At 47.3% G+C, this 25,282-nt stretch overlaps 1 protein-coding gene and 1 non-coding gene across 2 annotated transcripts in view; both read left to right on the forward strand.

The window, feature by feature from the left end:
• The first annotated feature begins 405 nt into the window (after positions 1-405).
• Ezr (ezrin) overlaps positions 406-25,282 on the forward strand; it is a 45,684-nt gene continuing 20,807 nt past the window's right edge. Inside the window, exons 1-2 of the mRNA XM_015498631.2 lie at positions 406-557; positions 23,541-23,624. Coding sequence (XP_015354117.1) covers positions 546-557; positions 23,541-23,624 — 96 coding nt within the window. The 5' untranslated portion in view covers positions 406-545. The remainder of the gene's footprint in view (positions 558-23,540; positions 23,625-25,282) is intronic.
• Positions 15,540-15,613, forward strand: Trnat-agu. The gene has a single exon. It is a non-coding gene; the product is annotated as a tRNA-Thr (tRNA).

Raw genomic sequence — 25,282 nt, forward strand, 5'->3', positions numbered from 1 at the left:
AGCATGGGAGCCCGGGCGGACGACCTCGAGGGGCGCCCAGCGAGGCCCCACTCCGGGCAGGTGGAGCTGAACCTGTGCGGCCGGCCGCCGCGGCTGCTGCGCGACCGTCCTCTGTCCACTCTGTCTCCTCCCGAAGGGAAAGCGGAGCCCGGGCTGCGTGGACGCGCCCCTCCCGGTTCCCGGGCCTCTCCCGGGCAGTTAGTTTTTTTTAAAGTGTTTCTCCGAGGCTGGACAGCTGCGGTTGCAGGCCCGGGGCAGCGATTGCCACAGTAGTGAAACTTGCTGTGCGCTCGGGCGACCCCAGGAGGACCGCGGCAGACCCCGCGCCGGCAGCCCCGCCCCGTCGCCGCTCCCCGCCCCCGCCTCCCGCCTCCGACCCCGCGGGGCGGTGACTCACCCGGCGCCGCCCGGCCGGTTCTTAAGCCGCGCGCCGAGGGCTGCCGGGCGCGCTAAGGGCTTGTCTCTGACTCCAGGTCGCGAGAACTTTGTCTGCTGCTGCACAGCCGAGTTTCCGGGGGATTGAGTGAGCCCAGCAGGAACCGAAAATGCCGAAACCAGTAAGTTGCCCCGGTTCTGGGCCGGGTCACGTGCGCCAGGCTCCCCCTCCGTCGGGAGTCACCTGCTTGAGTGGATGGGGACAAGAACCGGGCGCTGACGGCCTGTCCCCTGACCATTTGTTGATCCTTTTGCGGGACGCCAGAAAGACACCATTGTGCTCTTCTCTCGCTAGGCCGTTTCTCCGTGAGTCCCCTTCCCCGAAGTTGTGGTCATTCTTGAAAATGAGGCGGAGGCCCCCTTTACCTTGTTTCTGTCTTTTTAAAAAGTGCCTGCTAGTGCAACTTTGAAGTTTCTTAAAAAGTGCAAATCGCACTCTGGTGGTTTTCAACTACCTACACCTGCTGGTCCATTTCCTTCAACGGTCCGAAACCACATGCAGCCCGCACTTTCCTGGGGCGATTTGAAGGGCATTTGGGAGAGAAGACACCCTCTCTGCAGCAGGCAGCCTCCATACAGTCCGATTCCCACCGGGTCCGGGAGGCGCTGGCCTGTAAACCTGGGAATTTGCTGGTTAGAGCAGGATTCCTATCTCTGAAAGGGTTTAGCGATGGACTTGAATTGCAGATGAGGCCGCCCTGGAGCTTGATAAGGACGCTCCCTGGGCTCTGGTCGTGTACTGCTGGTGAAGTCAGCTGATTCAAGTGCTGTGTTCCTGCCCCCCCCCTCCACGAGTATGATTTGATTGTGTTGAGATTGCTGACCAGGCCTGGGTGGTTGTAGGAACAGGTTCTTAGTGCCATTGCTTAGAAAGTTGTATATATTTCAGCGGGTGACACACACCTGTAACACCAACTGTTCCCAGGCTGAGGCAGGAGAATTGCGAGTTCCAAGCCCGTCTGGATAACTTAGTGAGACCCTTGTCTCAAATAAAAAATAAAAAGGTCTGGAGATGTAGCTTAGTGGTAAAGCGCCCCTTTACCACTGGTCAATCCTCAGTACTGGAAACAAACAAAAACTTGTGTATATTCCACCATTTTAACACTGGTGAGCTGGGTGACTTGGCACTAGGAAGAGGGTTTTACCTTTTTTTTGAGATTTGAGTCATGGAGAAAATATCGGGTCATTAACATTTATAATTAATGATACATAAAAATTTATTTCTAGTTTTTCAAATAATGTGATTCTTTAATCAATACTTTTGTGCCTTTCCTACTGTTAAGTTTTATGTTCCCTGAAAGGAGTTCTTGATAAGAAGACTCATTTTACTATTAGGTTAAAAAAATTACTAATAGATTCAGATACCATAGACTTTTGATGTGAGTCATATCATTAAGATGACTGGTTCATGAGGCAGATTTTTTTTTCCTATACAAAGTTCTTCCTTTCATTTCAAACTTAAAGTGACACATAGCAGCCAAGCTCTACAGTGCCTGTGGTCTACCTCTGGCCTGATTGTAGCTCCTTAACCAGGACTGCAGAGTGTAGCAAGCTTGGGGATTTGGGGGGCGACGGGGGTCAAGAAATGAGCTTCTGGTGTGGTTTTCTGCCGAGTGCTAAGATAGTGCTCAGAAAAAAAAACTGTTTCTGGTCACTACTTTTCTTTTTCTTTTCATAATTTGTAATTTCTTTTAGTCTTTTTCTGTTTTTTTTTTTTTAACTTCTTTTAATTGTGGTGAAATGTATATAACACTTAATTTGTCGTTGTAACCATTTTTAAGTGTGTAACTCACTGGCATTACGTGTTCCTATTGTTAAGCAGCCATCACCTGAACATCATCACCCCACAGTGACCCCCAGTACCCATTAAACACTCGCGCCCCATTTCCTCAGCCCCCAGCCTCTGGCCATTACCATTCTAGTTTGCCTCTGAATTCAGCTACTCTGGGGACCTTGGTGGGGGTGCCTTTCAGTATGTGTCCTTATGTGCCTGTTTCATTTCCCTCCACATGAATGGCCTCTTCAGGGCTCACCTGCTTTGCAGGTATGTCAGAATTCCCAGCCTTTTTGTCTTACAGCAGGTATGTTTGAACTTCATTTTGATTTAAAGTCTTGGTGATGCCTAAGAATTTAAAAATTGTTTCTGACACAGTGAAGATGGTTGTAAAACTGCAAAGGAAGGCGAGTAGCCATCACCCTGTGTGTGTGTGTGTGTGTGTGTGTGTGCGCGTGCGTGCGCGAGTGAGCCTCAGTACCAGAGGAACTTTTTGAAAGGCTGTGTTTTATGTAATATATTCAGTTACCATTTTTGAAACTTATTGAGAAGTCTCCTTTTAGGTGAGCCAGACTTGTCTGCTGTGGAAATCCCTGCCTGTTCCTCCTTGGGCAGGAGAGAGTTTTACCATCTACAAATTATGTTAGGACCACCCTGTCTGTCATTGAGAAGGGCACAGTAGCCATCTCTAAGGTAGTTATGGAGAATCTAGTTTGATAGTTTTAAGTTTTGGGGGCTCTTCTGTTGGTTGTATTTTTGGATTTGATAAATGGTGAAGGTACGTTCTTCAGTGAGCTTCATCTTTTAAACAAAGGGCTATTGATTCTAATTATTCAGTCCCAAGTTAAGAATTTCACTTAGGTAGCTTTCATGGGATTGAATGTTTAATAATAGGATTAAGAGTCAATTACACTTAATGTATACATCTGAATAGTTGGGGTTTGGGGCTTCCACCCACCTGGTGATTGATTTACCTGCACTGAGAGGATGACTTTGTACATAAAACAGTATAAATGAAATAATACTCATTTACTGTACCTTAATACTGCTTCTGAAAGCACCACTTATTGAGGGGGTTGAGTGTTTATGTGTTTGGCCAGCAGGGTGCCCTACAAGAGGTGATGAGGATTCTGTCCTGGGGGGGGGGGCACTGTCTGGAACCTGAACCAAGACACAGGCACACACTGAAGCGGAAAGTAGGGAACTCTAAGCTTTCTCAGGGGAAAGGAGCCTTAGTGGAGTGTGACAGGACAGACATCTGGTGGGGACAAGGGTGAGCCCTGGAGAAGCCCATTTCAGGGGAGGAGGGCTGTGGCCTGTCTGGTCTTGCTTTCCTCGGCTGCTTTGGGGCAGTATTCCGTGGGACTGGTGGACTTCCAAGGAGGGCACTCTGGTGCTCTGGCCTCCTCGGAGGACGGGGGTGGGGGGGATTGACATGCAGGGAATGGTTCAGGAGGCAGTCCTTGTGCCACCTTCCAGGCCAGGTGACCCACAGAGTTCCTCCTCCTTCCTCTTTCTCACTCCCTGGCTTGCTTTTCTCATCTGATGGGAAAGCTTGGAGGTGAAATGCCTCAGGCACCAGGAGGTGTCTGAACTGTGTGGGCTGAAGGGTGTTAGAGGAGTTTAACATAAAGGGAGGTTTACCCTCCTTCAGAGAACTCTGAACATGGGTTCAAAGTCTGCCTGTGGCAGAGCTTGAGGAGAGTTTGTGAGATAACCCAGCTCTTTGAGAATAGTGCTTTCCACTAAGTATTTCAACAGGGACAGGATTTCCTGGATAATGATTTTACTCCCCGCCCCCTGCCACCCTTCACCGAAGACACAGAGGACCCCTCTCCACCCCTCCTCCTTCACCATGGGCAGATGGTGAATGAGGTAGCTAAGATTTTGGCAGGTGGTGGTGAGAAATGCTGGCTGGGGTTGCTGGTTTGCCATCCTCGCACCGTAAGGCATGATGAATATTTAGATTTCATCCACTAGTTCAGCAGAGAGGCACTGAGGCTCCCAGGTGGCAGACACAGAAGTGGCCCTGTCATCATGGGTTTACCTTCTGGTTTGGGGACAGAGTAGTCATAGTAAATGCAGAGCCTCTGGTCTGGCTGTTGTGCCTGAGGTGTGTGCTGGTTGGGGGATGTGAGACAGGTCAGAAAGGCGGCCCTGGAGGTGAGGGGCTTGCTGAACTAGGTGAGGACTGAAGGGGTTTGCATAGGGTGGGGAGGGGTCGGGGTGGGACTCCACCACTTGGAGCTCGCCAAGTAGAGGACACTCTAGTTGGGTGCTAGGCAAAGCCTCCAGTGGCCAGAGAGGAAATCAGAGGTCAGGCCATACCTTACAAGCCATGTTCAAGCTTTTTTTTTTTTTTTTTTGTAATCTTAACTCAGGGTTTTGACCTTCTAGAAGGAGGTGACATGAACAGATTGGCCTTTGAAAAATTGACTAGAGGCTATAATGTAAGAGTCTGCAAGAGGTGGCAGGTAATGATTGGGTCTGGGGTGGTGGAACTGGAGAGAAGTGGATGTCCTGGGGGGCTCTTTGGGAGGTAAAACTCAGAGCACTTGGTGTGGGTTGAAGGTGCAGGGTGTGTCCACTGCCTCCTGGTTTCTGGCTTGCAGAACTGAATGAATGATGGGCCCATCACTGAGATAAGGAACCATGGAGGAGGACCAGCTGTGAGGAGGGTCAGAGTCTGTTTTTGCACATGCTGTTAGGTCGTGTCTGTGGTGGGTGAAAGAAGTTCTTGCCTTCTTCAAATTTCAGCTTCACCTCCATGGTGCCAAAAGAGAAAGAGAACCTAGACAGTGCCCACAACCCCGCTCCTCATTCCTGTTTCTCTCCTGTTCCTCCCACAGTGGGCGCTTTTATTACTGCCCTAAATGATAGCATTGAGATTTCTAACAAAATTTTGAATAATTTTGTAAGAACAAAATTATTTGTTAAGGGGCTGAAGTTGTAGCTCAGGGGTAGAGTGCTTGCCTAGCATGTGTGAGGCACTGGGTTCAATTCTCAGCACCATGTTTAAGTAAATGATTAAAAGGTCCATCAACAACTTAACAAATATTAAGTTTTGTTTTGTTTTTTTAAGTTTGGGAAAAGAACACAGAATCACTTAGTGAATCATAGCTCTTTTTTTACTTAGACTTAAACTTGATGTATGTTGGATAGTTAGGAGATTCATTAGGTGATTCACATGCCTGTTCTCTTTTAGTACCTGGATGTTTTCACTCTGAAGAAATAAAACCACAGTCAACTTTAAAAAGCAGGAACACACCTTGAATTAGCCTTTATATTTTATTTTGTTTCAGTAATAAACTCCTCAGCCTATTTGCATTATAACACCTCAGCTACTCTAGTTTTTAATTTAAGCACTAAATGTATTTGCTACCACTAATAAAATATGCAATATTTAATGAAGAGACCAGAAGGTTGCATTACTTCCCTCCCAACATACTTATCATCCATATCTGTCAACATAAGGGATAAAGATGGATTCCAAACTTTTTCTTAAGAAACCAAACAAAACCATTATGCAATAGTGTGACTTAGAAACTTTCTAAATGCTTAGTATGTAGTTAATAGACATTACTTTTTCAAATAAAATTAAAATGTAAAGAACCACAAAAGAATAATTTCATAATTTACTACTTAACCCGCACTTGGACAGGTCATTCAGTATTCGTGAACCTCTGTTTCTTTTGTTTGTTTGTTTTGGTATTGGGGATCGAACCCAGGGATGCTTAGCCACTAAACTGCATCCAGTCCTATTTTTTATATTTTATTAGAGACAGGGTCTCACTGAGTTGCTAAGTGGCTGAGATTGACTTTGAACTCTCACAATCCTCCTGCCTCAGCCTCCCAAGCCTCTGGGATTACAGACGTGCGCCACCACGTCCAGCTGAGCTTCTGTTTTGTAGTCTTTAAAATGAGAGTAAAGACAGTGTTTAAGTGAAGAGGGTATCAACGTGAAACTCACCTTTGTCTATGAAACCTAAACACTTTATATCCCGGGAGCTTCATGTGTCCTGGGTGCTTTCTCCCTGGCTATATTTTACACACTTCAATGCAACCCATTGGTTAAAAGTTGGGAGTGCCAGTGAGCCAGGTGAAGTTTGTCCATGCTTCCCAAAGAAACAGCCACAGACGTGTAGTGAGAGGGGGAGTCTCTGACTGTTCTTCCTCTTGCTATATCCCAGATGTCAGAATTCTTTGGGCTCCTTCCTCCTGTGTTGGAGCCCTGACATAGGCCATCGTGTGCCTGGTGCTAGACAGTGAAAATCAGATGGGCTTTGCTTTTAAGGAGTTCTCAGTCTAGTGGGGGAGGCGAGGGTGCAAGCAGGGAACCACAGTGCATTGCACCAGGAGAGGGATGTACCAGGCAGGTGGAGCCAGGCCAGGCTGCAGGTCCTTGGGGTCTGGGGGATGCAGGGGCAGAGGGTCAAGGGTATTTCTGATAGCAGAGGGCATTCCATTTTCCATTATTCACTAAGATAAATAATGATGCTGTTTCACGTGAAATAGAAACACTTCACTGACACAGTTATCCCTTTAATATATATAAGAAAACAAACCTTAAAGGCAATTAAAATTAAAAATTTCTGACCTTGACCCGACTGTTACCAATGAGCGAGAGGAACTGATGTCACCGGCGGGTCAGACTACACTGGTCAGCACAGGCGTATCAGATTCTGCTTATCTTTTTGTTGTTTGAAGTCGCTTTCCACATCCTAATTTTGTTTTCCATCTTCACTAGACAGATCAGCTTACCATTGCTGTGTCAATGGCTGTCGTATCAGATCATGTAAATAATTGTTTTCATTTAAGGATGGAGCACAGCGATTATCTGCAGGCAGGCACTAACTGTGGCCAGTTTTTGTGAGGTCTACCAGCAAAAGATGGTTGCTGCATTTTTGCAGGGTTCTTTTAGAAACAACAACATTATGCAGTAGTCACCAAATAAGGCCCTCAAAGCCTAAAACATTTACTCTCTGATCCTTTACCAAAAAAAAAAAAAAATTCTTTTTTTTTTTTTTTTTTTTTTTTTTTTTTAGCAACCCTGCTTCTAGGATAAAGGCAGTTATTGTGAAGACCTTGTTATAAACTTGTGTGTATTGTATGGCGAGGCTAATATTTGGAAACGGAGCCACCTCATTGGTTGCAGTTTTAAAAAAAGTGTTCTCAACAAAGAACCAGTTAGCCAGTACAAGTGCATCACAGCCCGAGCATGGATGTCTGTTGTAAAAACTGTCACCTAGGACCAAGGTTGGCTGGTGCTGAGGTCATATTTTAAACAAGGCTGTTGATGGTGGCTGTTCTTTGTTCTATAGAGAAGGTGGCAGTATCTTGTGTCACACCTGCTCCCCCAGCATCTAATGACAGACTTCTGGCATAAGCTAAAAGAAAGCAATTTGTACCTGATATTTGAGTTGGAAAGAGAATGCTGTATAAATGAATTGCTTTTATATCGTCATTTAAAATTAACTTTCAACTTAGGCTAGTCTTATGCTAGTGAATTTCTGACTATGGACAGTTTTATCATTCAGTCCCAAGTTTAGACCACCCCATCAAATCCAGCCGTGCTGCGCCCACCCCTTGCCCCACCGTGCTGTGCTTCACAGAACTTATCTTTGCGTTCAGTGCTTGTTTTTTTTTGGGGGGGGGGTCTTGGCTTTCCTGGCTACAAAGCGAGCAGCAGTTAAAAAAATTTAAAAAGGCATCATTGTCTGCATCTAGAAGGAACTTCAAATTCTTGCTCTATTGGCAGGTAAATTGGGGTGGACCACTGGGTGAATGCGCTGCCTCCTGGTGGGTAGTCTGGGGCGGGCTTCTTCAGCTGCCTCTCTCCGTGCCTGTCCACCAGGGCCTGTGAGCCCACCCATGAGGGCTGAGGGGCTGCCTCCAGAGCACCTGGCCTGGCGCCTGGCCCTGATCGGAAGGGCCTGTGTTCTGCTTGCAGCTGCTGAGTTCTAATCTGATTAAAAGCTTTACCGTCTCATGATGGTCATTCTTTCCCCTCCAACTCGGCCTCATGAAACGGTACAGTCAGTGGACTTTACCTCACTGTCGGTCCTTCTCTCCCACCATAAAGGCTGTCCACACCCCTCCCACATACAGAGCACTCCTGTGCCAGGGTTTACTTCCTGGGGACGTGTTGGTGAACTAAAAGAGCCTTTTGAAGGATTACCTCCCCTTCCCCTCAGTCACATCAAATGATGGCCCGGCCAGTGTCCATCCAAAATGCATGCCAGTCTCAAATGCCCATTGCCCCACTCTCTCAGTGGCCAGAGGCCCAGGAAGGTAGACCCAGGTCTAAGTACAACAGCCTTTGTGCCCAGAGTCTAAAGGGAGCAGCATTGTCCTCGGCCCCTCCCCAGGCTGCTTTGAGAAGCTCACATTGTCACAGGAGAGGCAAATATCAATAATGCCCCGGAGAGGAAGAACCTACTGCGGGTTCTCATCCAGGCTTTGCCAAGAGGCGGAGTTGTTTTTATTCTTTTACTAACTCAGTTGGGCAAAGTGACCTGTGAGTGGGCAGATGTGATCATTTTGGTTTTGGTAAATCACCTTTGTGTTGACCCACGAGCCAGGATGACCTTTCTCCAAACACTTGTTTCGGGTGGATTTGGTCAGAGCATGTTGCTATCTGCTGGGCCCCATTGAATTCTTCCACCATTTCTTGGGTGCGCGCTTTCAAGAGAACTGATTGTTCCGGTAGTATTTCGCCTATTGCCGCATCTGTAAGTTCTTGTGCGATGTGTTTTGGAAGACGATCCATCCTCATCCCATGTTCTTAGAGAACCCTGAACCACAGATCGCTGGTGAGAGCTTAGAGAGCAGATATCATGTTGGAATCTGCCTCCGAGGACTTTGTTACTGTGTCGGTATGGTGTTCGCGTTAGGGTGCTGCGTTGCCTTAGTTACCAAATGAAGGGTGTCGCATCTGGTGCTGAGGTGGTGGCCTACATAGCACATTGCCATTTGGGTGACACTCTTAAGTGGGCCTTAGACTAGGCGGTAGGGAGGCGAGAACCTGGCTGGACAGGGCCATGTGGTAATCATCCGAAAACAAGGTCAAAACGTGCAGTGTGGGACTTGAACAGGTCAACTGTAAAAAGATGATGTCTATCAAGCTGGGAATGGAGGCGCTCACCTGTCTTCCCAGCATCTTGGGAGGCTGTGGCAGGAGGATGGAAAGCTCAGGGCCAGCCTCAGCGACTTAGTGAGCGAGACCTTGTCTCAAAATAGAAAATAAATTTAAAAAGATATGGTGGTGCAATGGGAGAAAGTGAATTGACTGAGTTTTAAAAATTAGGGAACTGGTTTTGGATTGTTGGATATGATAGTGGGATTATGGTTTTATATACATTCCCCCTTGCCAGCTGGGGATTGAACCCTGGGACTCTTGACAGTTGAGCTACATCCTCAGCCCTTTCTCATGTTTATTTTGAGATAGGGTCTCACTGATTTGCCCAGGCTGGCCTTGAACTCTCATCCTCTTGCCTCAGCCTCCTGAGTTGCTGTGATTACAGGTGTGTGTGACCACACCTGGTGGTTTTCAGGTACATTTTAAAGCCCTCTGGTGCTGCGTGATGACGTTTTCACTGATGAAATGATGTTGATGGTCTTAAAATATGCAAACAAACCAAAACGTTGGTTCTCTTTCTTAAACTGTACAAAGAGTAAAGAGCAACACTGGAGAGTCAGTGTGCGGCCAGGAGGAAGCCTGTGGAGGCTTACTGTGTCGTGGGGTTCCCTCTGCTTTGGGGAGTGTTCCAGAGCTCCCACATGGAGAGCTTGCTTTTTAAAGCCTATTACAGGGACAGAGGGGGTGGGAGACTTCGCTTTTGCTCCTCAGGAGAAGTGCCAGTCTTCTTCCGGTGGGAGGAGCCCAGCAAGAGGGAGTCCCTGCCGCGAGGGGCTGAAGAGGCGCTGTGTGTGGGACACCCCTGTGCTGGACCACGGAGTAGCTGGAGTCCTCCCGAGGGCCATCTTACCCCCGTGCGGGTGTTAAAGGAGGTCTCCTCAGAACTCCAGTTGACGTGGAAGCAGGAGGAACCGTTGGTTCCCAGCTGTTCACTGGTATTCTGATTTCCAAGATTTTTAGGGGGTGAGAGAGGGAGATGCTTTGACCCAGATGGGAACAGGACATTGTCTTTATAGCAACTGTCTCAGACTTGAACATTGGGATTGAACATAAAATGCAAGACATCTACTGACTGGGATCTTATGCAGTCCTTTTAAGATGCCACGTACCATCTGTGTTCTGTCAGGGTGGACGCCGTCCATCAGAGCAGGTGGGGGAGGCATTCATCAGACCAGGAGCAGGGTTGGGGCTGGGGCAGGCGCTGAGAGTTGTGAACTGCACACCGTGTCCTCTTGCTCTCAAGTCAGGCAGTTACACACATGATCATAATCCCATCATGGATACAACATATAGCGCTATTGCCATGAAGTGCAAGTCAAAGAGTTTGTTTCTGAAGTCAAAAAGTTTAACTTTATATGACTTCAGAAACAAGGGTGATTTAAAAGTGTAAGTTTTTCTTGGGTTTTGCTTATTCAAGCAAATTTTGTGATCTTGCTTATTTAGTTTGGATTTTTAAAAAACAAAGATACTGTGGTCTTACTCTATGTTTGATCAGTGCCAAAAGAAAAGACTTCATGGGCAAGTTCAGATAGCTCCTGCATGTGTGGTCCTGACTGGGGACAGAGACTGATCTCAGACATGTCACTAGATTTAAGTATGGCTTATTTTATATGCCCCTCCCTAAAACAGCAGGTCAGCAAAGGAACTGATGTCGGTTTGACAACTTCCCCAGGCTCCCCCCTAATGTCATGAGAATGGAAAGGGAAAACTCTTCACAGGCTTCTAAATTTACAAAGAAAATAGTGCTTTCCAGGGGGTTAGTGGGTCTAGTCGGCAAGCTTTTGGTTTCCCTGATTCGTGAGTCTAGAATTAAAACTCGTGGTAGCATGAATTAGCCCTTCCGTCATTCCTTGTCCCTTGCTTTTTGTCCTTTATGGAATCCTGTAATTTACTAGACATTTCAGGGAACTAAATCAGTGCCGAAGTACGGGACACACCTAGTAAACCGGAATCACATGTTATGGACCTACAACTTCACAGGTTTGTTAGATAAAGAGAAAGCGACCTTGAAAGAGACGTTAGTTTGCCTTCCTTGGGGTGGGGAGAGAAGGATGTAGACTATTTGTATTTCTTTAAAGAATCATTTCTTTTGCAGAATGTAGTCTCCTTTGATGCGTCCTTTCCCCTCTAAGAATTTTAGTTTAGTTCCCCTATTAAATGTGCACATCCAACCCGTGTCATTCCCAGTATGGACAGAGTTGGTCGGTCCCTACTTACAGAGAGGTACAGAAAAGGGATCTTGGAAGTTAACAGAAACGAACCTTGAAACTTAACAGGTCGTGGGTTCAGGAGCGGTATTTTCACACACCATCAGCAGGTCCCCAAATGCCTGCCGGGGTTGCCGTGCCGCACCGGGAAGCAGCTGCCATCTGCTTAGCCTGCTAACAGCCGGCAGGGCCCGGCAGGTTTTGAAGTAGAGGAACTGGCCCCTTTTTAATGTGAGTGCTCTGAAAGCTCCTTCTGGTTCTAAGGTCGTGATTTTCTCTAATCATAATGAGTACAAACAGGACTGGTTTGTCTGCTTTGTGTGTTTGTTAAGCAGCCCCAGCCTGTCAGGAAGTGGGTCTGGGGACAGGAAGTGGCTCACTTTCAGAAGCAAAAAGGAGCTATTCAGAAGGATGTGAGAATACATATTCTTGAAGTTATGGGATACATATTGATCTGCACACTTCATTTTTATATTCATAGAATTTCAAAATTTTTTCAGCCCAAGAACTTAGAAATAGAAACTTTTTGTCTTAAAAGCTTGACTTAGCGATACATAACCTTGGGACTAACAAAGGAGCTACACAGATGTAAATGTTTTCAGTGAGCAAGAGTTAAGGAAGTTGCTTAAATGTTTTTTGGCCCCACTTTCTTTCCTCTGTCACTAGGAAGAAGTCAGCAGGCCAGCTGCAGGTGCCTGCCTGTAATGCCAACTACTCTGGAGGCTGAGGCAGGAGGATTGCAAGTTTGAGGCCTACCTGGGCAACTTGGGAGACCCTGTCTCCAAAAAGAAAAAGGAAAAAAAAAAGTCATCAGACTAGAACAACCTTACACCAAGCAGTGCCCATTCAGAGTCTCCCTACAAAGCAGTTAGTTATACCTCGTCACTGTTTTACTTGTTCCACTTAAAACATACATTTATTCACAAAAACATAACAAAGTAGATACCAGCAGCATAGAAGAAGTCATTGGGAAATTCCAAGACCCAGCTTCTGGGTTAGTACTCTGCACTGTTGGCATCTGTCCCATGGTAAGAGTTTGACATCTACATGTTAAGCTCAGCCTCACGGTAGACGAGGGGGAGGAGTGAGAGGAGTTTGACAGAGGAAATGAGGGGGGTGGCGTGTTAATTTTCATAATTAAGGTACCCGAAAAGTTCCTTAAAGTGCCTCTGGCCTTTCCATAAGAGGAGGTGGGTGCCTGCCCCGAGTCAGGAGGACCACGGAGCAGGAGAGCATCCCAGACCTGCCCAGGCTCTGTTGCCCCTTATCAGGGGTGGATGATGTATGAGGGTTTGTGCTTGAAAGAAACAAAAGACAAACTTGTCATGCTGCAGTACAGAAGTGTACAAGTCTTCCAAAATGAAGTTGTGAGGCATTCATAAGTAATTAGCTGGTAGGACAAGCAGAAATGCACCAGTAAAAATCTTTCATTGACACACAAAGATGGGGGGGTTGCTTGGTGACTGTCCTTTTTGCCAGACCTGCTGGCGGTTAAAATTTGAACCAGTGGCTCTTCGAAGTCTCTTTTATACAAGTTAAGATTGACTCACACTTCCTGAAACTAAGTAAGGACTGTGCTTAAATAGAGCACAGAGCTCTGGTCGTACCTTCGGAGCTTTTCATGGTTAAGTTGGTGCCTTTGACTTTGACCTCTGTGGTTGCACTTGGTTTTCATTAGTGATTAGCACCTGGGCAGAGCTGACCAGAGTGCTTGCACCTCCCTGGAGGGTGCGGGGGAGGCCAGGGTGGTTTGAAGGCCCTGCCTTGCCCTGGGTCAGTTCCTGATGGACACTGCCCACAGGGAATGCAGTCATCCCGGCACCTACCCATGTGCAGAGGAACCTGAATTCTCTTGGGTTAACTTTCTGAGGCAGTGACCACTGTCACAGGGATGGCTTCTGCAGTGGAGGTCTACAGCTTCGTCATAGACGCCAGGAGTTCTGAGAGCCGCTGGTACTGGCCTGTGCTCAGCACTCTGCCAGCAGGACCATTTCTCAGGGACTTCATGTTCCTGGGAACAGCGCAACTGTCTTCTGGTGGTTCCTAGGAAAGTTGAAGGGTTAACAGGACTGTGCACCAGCACTTTGACCTTGGTGGGGGTGCTGTCTAGTAGTTGTCAAAGGTGTGACAAGTGGACTCTTGTCCGCTCTGGCATTTGATGGTTTATTATTCTTATTACTCAGGCAACAAAAGACTAGTGTATGTGCTGCTATTGTATAGTTACAGGGGATTTCCTACCAGAACATGAGAACATACCCTTTATCCTACCCATGTGTCTTTGTTGGTTTGTTTGTGCTACAGACAAAACTGTGCACAGAAATCGTTCTGAATTGCTTGACGGTTTTTGTCATGTGCAATTAATTTGAGGCTGGCCTTTGTTAATGTTCCTAAGCCCATAGATGAAGCAGCTTTCTGCATGCTGGTGGTGTTTAACCTCGAAGGAGGCAGTATGAGATGATGATCGGGGATGACTTGGAGATGGAGAGCTTGCTAGAAAGGATTAGCAGTGTGATCATCTTCATCCATGGGGCTGCAGATTGCCTTAGGATTATTTCATTAGTACAGCATATTTATCCTGATAGCTCCCACCTTTTCTGCCTGCCAGCAGGAGTGTTTACAAAGTCTGGTGATAGAGCCAGAGCTTCAATATGTGCTCCTGGAAGTTTTCTGGCCCAGGCTGCCTTTGGGTGCTTGGTGACAGATGGCTCTTGCCATGGGTGAGGATTAGGGAGGAGCCACTGTTGCCCACTCTTGATTGACAGGTGGTGTGGTGCCTTCGCCAAGCACAGTGTCAGGTTACTGCTGTAACTGATCTGGATGTGCGCCTCACTCCATTTAATGAGAAAATGTTTCAAGGGCCACATTTCTGTATTACACATCTTTTCTCTTGGCAGCGGTGTTTGAGAATGTTAACGTGGAGATTCTTGTTTGTGTCTGCACCAATCCTTAAAGAATGATGGCTCTTCACAACAGGGAGGTTTTGGGACTGCCCTTCTGGGGTAACAATTGGACACTTCTGACCCTGCTTACTAGTAACTGTAACAGTGTAAACATGGCCATTGGAGTTTGAGTTGCAACTGTTTTATATAATTTAGTTTTTTCTATAAACAGTTGTATGGCAAGCAGCATTACATGTAAGAAAGACGCATTCGCATTCGTTTTGTGTAATAGATGGAAACAAGGTTATCTTGTAGGAATTAGCTGTTGCTGTGACACCCTACCAATGCTGGTGACACTCTACCAATGCTGATGACACCCTACCAATATGCTGGTGATGTGGATGGAGGGAAAGCAGTAATTACCCCGCACCTCACAAACATTCCACCTGTCCCTAGGGCCTTCTGCCTTGCCTGCCGGCTGAATTTGAGGAGCTGCATTTCTGCCCTAGGCCAGTTAAGTTTGCTAAGTTAGGGCTCCTGTTTTCTAGAGGTTGGTCACATGACAAATGCTATGACAGCTGACAATTGATGGGGGTTTTTCTTTCTTAAAGATGAGGGGATCAGGATTCAGAGGTGTTATAGGATGGGCTCATCTGTTGCGGGTTCCTAAAGCACACCTGTCCTGTGTGCCAGCGTGCCCAGGAGATCCGGGACAGACATGTCACATGGTCACTAGCACAGCGAGTGCGTTGGCAGAGGAGTCGGGCCTTCTGTACTTCCACTGCAGCCCAGGGCTTGTCATGGGCATCGCTCCTGGGCTTGTGGGGTGAATTCACAGTCCTGCCCCAACAGCTGCCCTCACCTGGGCCCAGGAAGCAGTGGGCTGCTTAATAATAAGTGCTGCAGGTGGTTCTTTTGACGGTTCCAGTGGGAGCCACACTAAGGGCCAGCAAAGGGGCACAGCTGGGCCACCTCACTCCAGTTTCAGAAAACAAATCTGGTGATGCGAAGCGCACGTTTCCCTCAGCAAAAGTCGGGGAGGGGTATCAATCCAAGAAGGTCTCCAGGGTACAGGAGGTGTTCACTTAGAATCTGTGTTGGTGGGCTGCGGATATAGCTCAGTGGTAGAGTGTTTGCCTAGTATGCACAAGGCCCTGGGTTCTAATCCCCAGTACCACATTTAAAAAAAAAAAATCTGCCCTTGGGGTGGACTCAGAACACATTGAAGGCAATAAATGAAGAAAAGAAATTTTTTTTTAATTTTTAAAAATCTTTGTCGTCTTTGAGTGCTGACTGTGGCGTGCTCACACCAGCACCCAAGTGCCGGCTTGGACCTAGGGAGGAGCGGGTCTGTTAGGGAGGGTCCTGGGGAGAGGCTGGTTCTCATTCTTGCCCTGGTGTGTACTGGGGGCAGCTCAGCAGTGAAGGAGAAGGGGCTTAGAGTCACGAGGCCACAGGACTGCTGGCCTCCGGAGACCCAGCATGGCGCGGAGTCCCCAGTGTTTCAGTCCTGTGTTCGAGTCGGTGTGGCTGCTGGCAGTGTCTTCCCCAGAACATAGAGTGCTTTCCTTCAGAGCTTAAACAAAATCAGCAAGTTAAATTAAAAATGTGGTTTTTAAAAACTGATCTTACACTCCTATCACTCGGTTTCCCTCTTAAGACTTTTTGCTCTAATTAAACTGAACGCCTTGCTTTCCAGCTGCTTCCTCTTTGGAGAGCTAAAGCAGCAGGGAGCGAGTTTGTAAGTGGGGTGCTGAACCCGGCCCCACCAGCAGGGGGGCGGCCAGGCAGGAATGGTCACACAGTGGAATATTATTGGGCAGTAAAGCGAGAATGTTACTGGGTGTTAAGCAAGTCAGTGAGACCCTTCTCTAAATAAAATATAAAATAGAGCTGGGGATGCGGCTCAGTGGTCAAGTGTCCCTGAGTTCAGTCCCCGGTACCTGCTCCCCCTCAAAACATAATAATGGGAAAAGACTGTTCAGGGGTACGGGATGGGGTTCCTTTTCTTTCTAAAACCAGATAGCATTGGTTGCATAATTCTGTGAATGTACTAAATACTACTAAATCGTACATTTCAAATGTGTGAATTTTATGATATGTAAAAAAGCTGTTATAAGGGCTGGTTTGTAGCTCAGTGGTAGAGCCTTGCCTCCGTGTGTGAGGCCCTGGGTTTGATCCTCAACACCACATAACAATAAATAAAATAAAGGTGTTGCATCCACCTGTAACTGAAATTATACACACACACACACACACACACACACACACACACACACACACACGAAGCTGTTATTTGAAGGTACTAGTGACAGCATGAAAATCAAAGTTCAGTTGTTTTCTCCATGATTTATTCAATGAAGTGAACCAAACAGCATCTGAAGAAGCTGCTGTAGTTCATCTGTCGCGGGGACCGGTTGCCCCACCTTGTTCCCCTTTGTGGGAGAACCTTACTGTATCTACTTCTAGCGGAGCATTTCCAAGCCTGCAGAAGCTCTTATCCAAATATTTGAAAACTGTTAGAAGTTGCTGAAGCGGCACCTTCGGCAGGGGACTGGAATGCTGGACAACAGCACTGACATTTTCATGATGCGGAAGGTCAGGCTCTCGTGGACTCTCGGGCTGATTGGACAGTTCCACTCAGGCTGATCTCGAGTGACTGCAGGTGTGCGAATGCAGAGATCAGTGTCATCCCCGAGTTCACTTCCTGAAATTCAGATGTTTAAATGCCGCCGTTCGAATTCCCCTTCTGTGTTAAATGGTCTTCCTGACTCTGGAAGATGTGAGGAAAGTCACCACGCTTGTCTCCCTGCAGTGCTCTGGCTCCTCGGAGTCTCTGTCCCTTGCCTGAAAGTTGTGGAGGGATTAGTCCTGGACCTGTCCCTCCTGTCTGAGCTCTTTGTACAGACAGTATTCCTTCTATAAAAAAGGAAAATAGAGGTAACCTTAATTTTTAAATATTTTCTCCTGAAGGAAATGACACTTCCCAAAGGAAAACTTGCATAGCTAGATGTATACCAAAATGAGGGAAAGAACTGGGAAACAATTTGATGGGAGCCAAAAATTGAGCGATTACTCACTAGTTAGAAGTAAAACACCATATTTCATTATCAACTCGGTGCCTCCCCCCATTTCTCAGATTCTTAGAAGGTGTTTGAGAGACCATTTGAACAGTGAAGCTGGAAAGACTCAGAAATCGTGTATTCCCAAGTGTGTTCTGAAGAACCTCGGATCTTTGACATGCCCTGGGGAAGTCCTGCTTGGGCAGAGCCGCCTGGGATTTGCTGTTTGCCTGAGTGTAGCAGAGGCATTCAGAAGCCTTTTGGCTAAAGCAGAAAGAAACTTAACCACTTGAAACATGGCCCCCGCCACCGTCCATCCCGCTTCCCTGTAAAAGTCAAAGAATTTTCCAGAGAACTACACGGTCTCTGACTTGGTGGTGTCCAGGGCCATGCAAGCAGTTTTCAAAAGCTGCAGATGAGCTGGGAGGTCCCTCCCTCACTGGCCACTGGTTTCCAGCTGCTTCCTTCTGCCCGCTCTCCCGAGCTGTCCAGCCCTGAGAGCGGAGCAGAGGGCGGCTGGGTGTATTGTGCTTTAGCAGAGTGAACTCTTGGTGAGTTTGTTAAAAACAAAACAGGTTGGGGTTTAAGGCCTTCAGTGTTGGTGCGGCATTGGCGGACTCGCAGTGCTGTCTCATTTCTGCCTGAGAGCTGTCTCCCTGTGGAAACTCCAGACGAGGTGTGAGCACTTCTGGGTCCGCATAAACAACCTGGCCAGCTTCGGCTGGCATTCTAGTGTTATTTTCCTCCTTGTGGTCATCTGTGGGCATCCTCCTGCCCCAGCCCCAGCCACCTGAGAGGGCTCTGACAGTGCTCCGACATCACAACCTCCTCTGGGCTGGCCACCCACCACCTCTGACCCAGCAGTGTCCAGGCCCTCTGCAAATCAAGTGGCCCAGGGGTAGGGGGGGGTCATCTACTTGGGGTCCTCAGTAGAAAACATACAAGTTCTGATCGTTACGTTCCAGTGACACCCTTCCCAAATTTGCTCCAAAGCACTTGGGTGACTTTAAGAAATAGATCCACAGGGCAGCGTGGCACACGCCTGTAATCCCAGGGGGCTCGGGAGGCTGAGGCAGGAGGATCGTGAGTTCATAGCCAGCCTCAGCAAAAGTGAGGAGCTGGCAACTCAGACCCTGTCTCTAAAAAAACAATAAAAATATGGCTGGGGATGTGACTCAGTGGTTGAGTGCCCAGTACCACCACCACCCCCCAAAAAAGAAATACGGATCCCTGGATTGTATCCCAGAAACTGGGGTGTTTGAAAAGCAGCTCTGGGGGTCTGATTTGGGAACCACTGTAGTATATGGCAGCCACTGAGGCCTCTCCCTTCTGGTTCATTGGTAAGATGTTCCTGGGCGGGGCAGCAGTGCCCACAGAGGCCTGCACACTCCTGCTATTTAGTTGGTGTTTGTAGACTGACAAGCCCCAGGGCGTGGGAGGTGGCCTTGTGCAAGTGTCAAGCCTATGGGACATTGGAGCAAAGCTGTTAGTCATCAGCAGGTTCTGTGGGTAGTCTGAGCTGAGCTAGCCTACAGTTAGAACAACAGGCAGTGTTTTAAAAAGAAGAGGGACTAAACAAAAGGTTGGTGGAGTCAGGAGTAATTAGGTTTTCATTAACTTCATTAACTAAGACAAACAGGTTTTTGTGTTCAGCATCTTCACACATGAATGTATGTGTTATGCACTGTACAGGTCAGTGGCTTGGCCCTAATATGTGTGAAACTCTATGACCATTTTTCATTTCAAGAAATGTGTTTTTAAAAAGCTTTACTGGGTAATTTTGTTCTGTTTTGTTTTCCCAGAAACAAAGTTCATTCCTATTTTTGTTTTTAGGCATTTCTCTTTAAAACACGGATATTCTGGCAATAGATGAGAAACTGAAATAAAAACCAACTTCACTTACTATGTTAGGCAGCTATGGGAGGGGAGATTTTGCTGGGTTTTTTTTTTTTCTTTTTCTGAATATGATTATTGTGAAAAATGTACACATATTCACTACTCACTTCCTTTGAGGGGTTCGGGCCTCTGCAATACCAAGCTTTCCAGGTTTGTGTTCAAGGTAAGTCATCCTATTCTGAAACTCATTCTAAAATTCTGAAAGTACAGAGCTATTTTTTTTAAATTATTTTTAATCATTAGATTACTACTTCTCTGAATTTATTTATAAATTTCCATTATAAACATTTGAATGTGAGTATGTCTAGTTCCCTGCGTGTTTTAACATTTCAGACCTCTGGATGTGACTTTGTGTCTTAGCTTCAAGTGGCACAGCACATGGCAGAAAGATATGAATTATTGTCATCTGCACCATCACCCACCGGCTGTGCGGGCATGGAGGGGGCATATGAGTAAAATTAAACTTTAATCACCTCTACCCCCTAAAATAAAAAGTATGGATTTTAGTTTTTTGGCAAGCCTAAGGTGGATGAATAGCACCCTTTTGGGGGTTAGATTTTAAATGCCTAATTGCATACTGTGCATGTGATTGTGTTGCCTTCAGTATGGCTTTTGACAAAAGTGAATGATTAGTGGGAATTACCCAGACAATAAAAATTGCAGATAGACACTCTTCTCCCTGGTCTTTGCCCGGATTAGATTTGTGTGGTGGCCTCTTCAGGCCTGTGGACTTGCCGGGCCGTCCTCACATGCATCAGAACCACACAGTCCCCCTTGATTTCCTTGGCACTGTTGAAAAGCACCAGCCTGCCTCCCCGCACGCTGCGCCCGCTCAGAACAGTAGCTCACTGTGGAAACCTAACACCACGCTGAGAAAGAGAGTTGGGAGTTAGATGTTTCCCTAATTGCTAAAACCTGGTTTCTTTGAAGCCTCAAAATATATATGGAAATGGTCTTCTTACCCTAGTAAATGTCTCATTTCATGCTTTGGTGAAAGTTTATACCACGTTGCAGCACATTATTGAAGGTCTGTAAAACTGAAAATAATCTTCATGGTCTCTCTAAACACAGAACTGCACAGCATGCTGTAGATTGTTTGAGCAGAGACTGAGTAGAGCCCCTACCTGCCTGCACCAAGCTTTTGGAATGGGGGGGTCAGGGGGGCTGGGGTGGGCTGCTTTTTGGTGTTCCCGGGATCCCTTGTCCTTAGTAATGGGCTCAGGAACACGGAGCATTTTGCAGTGCCTGGGGTGGTCCTGCAGGATGATCCCTTGTGCTGTCCAGAACCCAGGAACACCCTCTGCAGGAAACACTGGTGGGGTCACAACCAATAAGCAACACACACCCCCATTAATTTAAGCAGCTTGGTCATTGACCATTAGCACAGAGCTGGTCACCTGTCACTTAGATTTCATTAGCACTCCTATCTCAACCTTGATGTAAAGATTGTAGAGTTGGGCTGTTTATGAATCTGTACAAATATCAAAATCAATTTGGTAATTTTTTTCTCACATTTGTAAAGTGAGAAAAAAATCCTGGTATATGCCCAAATAAGACCTGGGGTCTTCTTTTTTTTTTTTTTTTTTTTTTTTTTTGTTGTTGTTGTTGTTGTAGATGGACATTATGCCTTTATTTTATTCATTTATTTTTATGTGGTGCTGAGGATCAAATCCATGTAAGCAAGCCCTCTACCTTTGAGCTACAACCCCAGCTCTTAGGGTCATCTTTTGTTGAGGCCAGAACTGAGCAGGAGAGGGAAATCCTGTTTGCTTCTTGTGCTGGTCCTACTGTGTGTGTGTGTTGCTGGGGATTCAACCCAGAACCTTCACCGATAGGCAGGTGGGCCTCTGAGCCCAGCCTCTCCTCCCCACTCTATGTGTACTGCATGCCAGAAAGCCTCCAGTTGCTCCTCATCCTTGCCACCTGTGTTGGGGGTTCGGTACCAGATGGCACGGTTTCCCGTGGATGTTGGAACATAGGTAAAGGATTTGTGGAACAACTTGTCCAACTAAAACTTGGCAGAATGGCCCGAGCTGCTGCTGCTGCTGCTGCTTCTGCTTGGGTGAAGTCGCGTGGTGAAGGTGCGGATGTGTGCACTTACAGGGACCCGCTCGGCTTCATTTCTGAGTTCACCTTGGACATTGCTGGGTCATCACAGCTACCCTCAGTGTAAAAGTATTCCTTATTCTACTTGCCTTTTCAAAGGGTTGTGTGGACTTTTATCAAATATGAACCTGATTCAGAACATTTAAATAGTACATTTTAAGTTCCCATTCATTCCTGTTAATATGCTTTATTTATTTGCAAAATAGTCGATATCACTTTTTTATGGTGATTATATGCTTTGCTTTGAGATGACACTTTCTCAGGGTCCTTGATCTTAGGAGTGATCAGGACTTGGTCTGTTCTCCCCTTTGCCTCAAATCTGCCCTTTCCTTTTTGCCTTGACCAGGCAAGGGCTGTAGGTCTGCTGAGCTGGGGTTCCACTTCTGAATGGTTATGGAGGGCGTAGCTGGGTGTCGGATGCATGGCATCTGGTCACATTGGATGTGACTGGGAGTCGCGTTTGTTGGAGTATTTAACTTTGCCGCTGGTTTGCGCCTCTCACATGTGTCCTGAGAACCATGATTGAGAGAGATGCTTGCTGATTTTATGCTTCATAACAGCCTTTTAAAAAAAATAAATTATTATCAGCAAGAAATGAAAGAAACTTAGGGTTTTATACTTTAATATGATTAAAGACTTTAAAACATCTTTCATCTTGCTCTTCTGTAAACTTTAGTTCTTTTAATTTGTGGACTTGGGAAATCATCCTTTTATAGAACCTGGCAAGTTGCACCTCCCTCTGTCCCTGTCGGCGAGCTTCCGTGGCGTACTGCGTGTGTGTCGGTGTCTCTCCGCCATCGGAGTCTGGAATTTTCGGGGGGAAATGGTTTTATGAGACTGAGTGTCCCTAAAGTAGGAGCAGTGTTTGGCGAGCCCTGAATGCATGTGACACCAGGCGTGGACCTCTGTGAGCTGCCTCTGACCTTCTGCAGTTCCCCCATGTTGGGAAGGGGCCAGGTGGGGTGCCTCCCAGCTCTGTGCTTCACCCAGTATCTCTCGGATGGGTGAGAAGCAAATATCGTAACTTGAGGCGTTTCCGTTGCTGTGCGGCTCTGATGTTTTCCTGTGGGTAGTGTTGTAAAGTAGCCAGATTTGGTGTTTTCCACAAGTTTAGTAAATCTGGGTGAGGAATGTTTTAACTGCCTTGAGATCCATTTCGGCGACCTCCCGTCCCCTGGACCACCTCCTACCGTCTTACCCTCTCCTCCGCCTCACCGCCCTCTTCTGTGCAGGTGGACTTCACATCTGCATTGATAGCATATGCACTGTTTTGCTTGCCACCGTTTAAATTTTAGACACAACTTTCTCTGATTGTCCTATCTTCATATTTGCCATTTTAAAAATCTACCATGTTTGATGTGTCTCAGTCATTTTTTTCTTTTTCTTTTTTTGCTACTGAAGATTTGAACCCAGGGGCACTTAAGCACTGAGTAGCATCCCCACCCTTTTATTTTGTATTTTGAGACAAGATCTCACCAAGTTGTTTAGGGCCTTGCTCAGTTGCTGAGGCTGACTTTGAACCTACAATCCTCCTGCCTCAGCCTCCTGAGCTGCTGTGATTACAGGCACGCACCACTGTGCCTGGCTCACCATTTCCTTCTTCAGTGTGTAGGTGGTTTCTAACGTGGCCCAGACCTTCTGGCTTTACTCTGCCTCTGCGATCTGTGCTGCTGTGGTGTGAACCTCGCCCCTGAGCCCTGGTGCCTCAGGAGCGCTGTCCGCCTCCCTTGGCATATGCAAGGGTCATGAGGATGCGTGGAAAAATACTCTGCTGTTAGTTGGTTTTGTAGAAGAGCTGCTCAGACCTACATGTAGATGTGCTTTATGGAAGCAGAGAGACCTTGCCCTTGAACCCAGACTCTGCACTCTGGCTGACACTGGGATCACAGCCAGGGTCTGTGTCGTGTTCTGTGACCAGCGTGAGAATGGATGTGGAAGAGGGACATGAGGCTGCTGCCCTGCCAAATGGCTCTGCACCTGCACGGAGCCTCGGCGGTTGTCAGAAGAGTGCAGTCAGTTCACTATTTCCATCTTGCTTTCCAGATCAATGTGCGGGTCACCACCATGGACGCGGAGCTGGAGTTCGCCATCCAGCCGAACACCACTGGGAAGCAGCTCTTCGATCAGGTCGGTCTCTGCTCTTGAGAGAGTCACTGTTTGAGGGCGGGAGTGGGGGACAGGGACTTTTTGCAGCATCCAAATCCCTTTGCTGAGTGAATTGCCTCGGTTGGCTAGAAAGGTCTTCAGGAAGGTAAAATGCCACACCAGCCTGCAGTAGCATTGCAAAACGCTTTAAAGTTGGGAGATTTCTGTTAAATATTTATTAGTGATGTTAATTTCCATTACATTTAGTTTTTCCTGGTATAGTAGCTGCTTCAGATAAAATCTCATCTTAATAGCTTAAGTCTTTCCGCCGTCAGGGTGAGACAGAAGATCATTATTTGGCATTGTTTTCATAGCTTTATGTCTCAGGCCAGTACACTTTCCCTGCAGAAGGCGGATAGGCCTGCCGGTCACAGTCGCTGTCAACTGTTCACCCTTGCCCTTGTAGTATTGAAAGCAGCCATGAACTTGGGAATGAATGAGTGTGGTGTATTCCAATAAAGCTATATAGGCACCCTGGATTTTCACGTGAGCCTCTCCACCCCCGTTTACAAAATGGAAACCCATTCTTGACCTGAGGAAGCTCATGGGTCAGCTGAACAAGTAGCAGACCACAGGCCGCAGCCCGCTGTCCCTAATTTCTTTAGAAACCCCCTTTTGCAGATGTGAACACTGTGGCCTAGCAGACACCTTAGGCTGGTTCCAGATGCACTAGCCCTTGGCCCCTTGTTCGTTCTTCCTATTGTGTAGTGTGTGGTGATGGCTCATAACCAGGCACTCTGAGCAGCAGATCTCCACCTGTAGGCAGATCACACTACAGGGTGCTCATTTGGGGTTTAGGAGTCGTTTCAGCATGTTTTACTTGTCCCCTCAGATGGAACTGGGGTGGTACCCGTAGCTCTCACCCCGCGGGTGGTCTTGGAAAACCCAGTCCTCCCTCCCTGCCTTCCTTTGGCTCCTCTGCCTGACTTCACGGGGCACGTGGCCCTGGGCGGTGGTGAGGGAAGTGCCTGAGGTGCCCTTGTGCCAGCCAGAGCTTGGGTCACTGGCAGGCCTGGCTACTCCTCGGCACCCGTGAGCTTCCTCGCGTCACAGAGGCTCTTTCTTGAGGGGACAGCACAGGTGCCTCCTGTTCCTGCACCTGCGGGGAACCTGAGGGGAATGGTGAGCCCCCCGGAGGCTGTAGTGCTTCCCTGTGGAAGGGTCCAGGCCCTGGGAGCAGGATCAGCTTTTCTGGGCTGAGTCGACTCTGCTCAGGGGCAAGGATCCGGGGGGCCCAGGGCAGAAGTGAGTCATGAGGCTTGCTTTCCTGAGGGCCCACAGTAGCGTTCTACACTCAAGCACCAGATTCAGAAATGGGAGGGACTGGTGACGGGGAAACCTGGGAGGAAGAATTGGGTGCATTTAGAGATTCCAGGTGGCTCCCAATGCTTGATCAGATCTCCAGTAAGCGAGTGCCAGGTAGTGTGGGATGGCCCTGCAATAAAGCCACTAGTGCCAGGGCATGCCCAGGCTGGCTTTGTAGGAGTGGTGACAGTCAGTCGCCATGATTATTGTCATATGTTTTGAGATTCTACTTAGGTCTGCTTCACCCAAAAAGGATAAAGATAATTTACTGTTCTGGGTGAGGCTCGATTTAGGGCAGAAATCTGAAGGCTTCTCCTGGAAGATAATCCCAGATT

This window comes from Marmota marmota, unplaced genomic scaffold (assembly GCF_001458135.2).
Source record: "Marmota marmota marmota unplaced genomic scaffold, marMar, whole genome shotgun sequence".
NCBI classification, from domain to species: domain Eukaryota; kingdom Metazoa; phylum Chordata; class Mammalia; order Rodentia; family Sciuridae; genus Marmota; species Marmota marmota.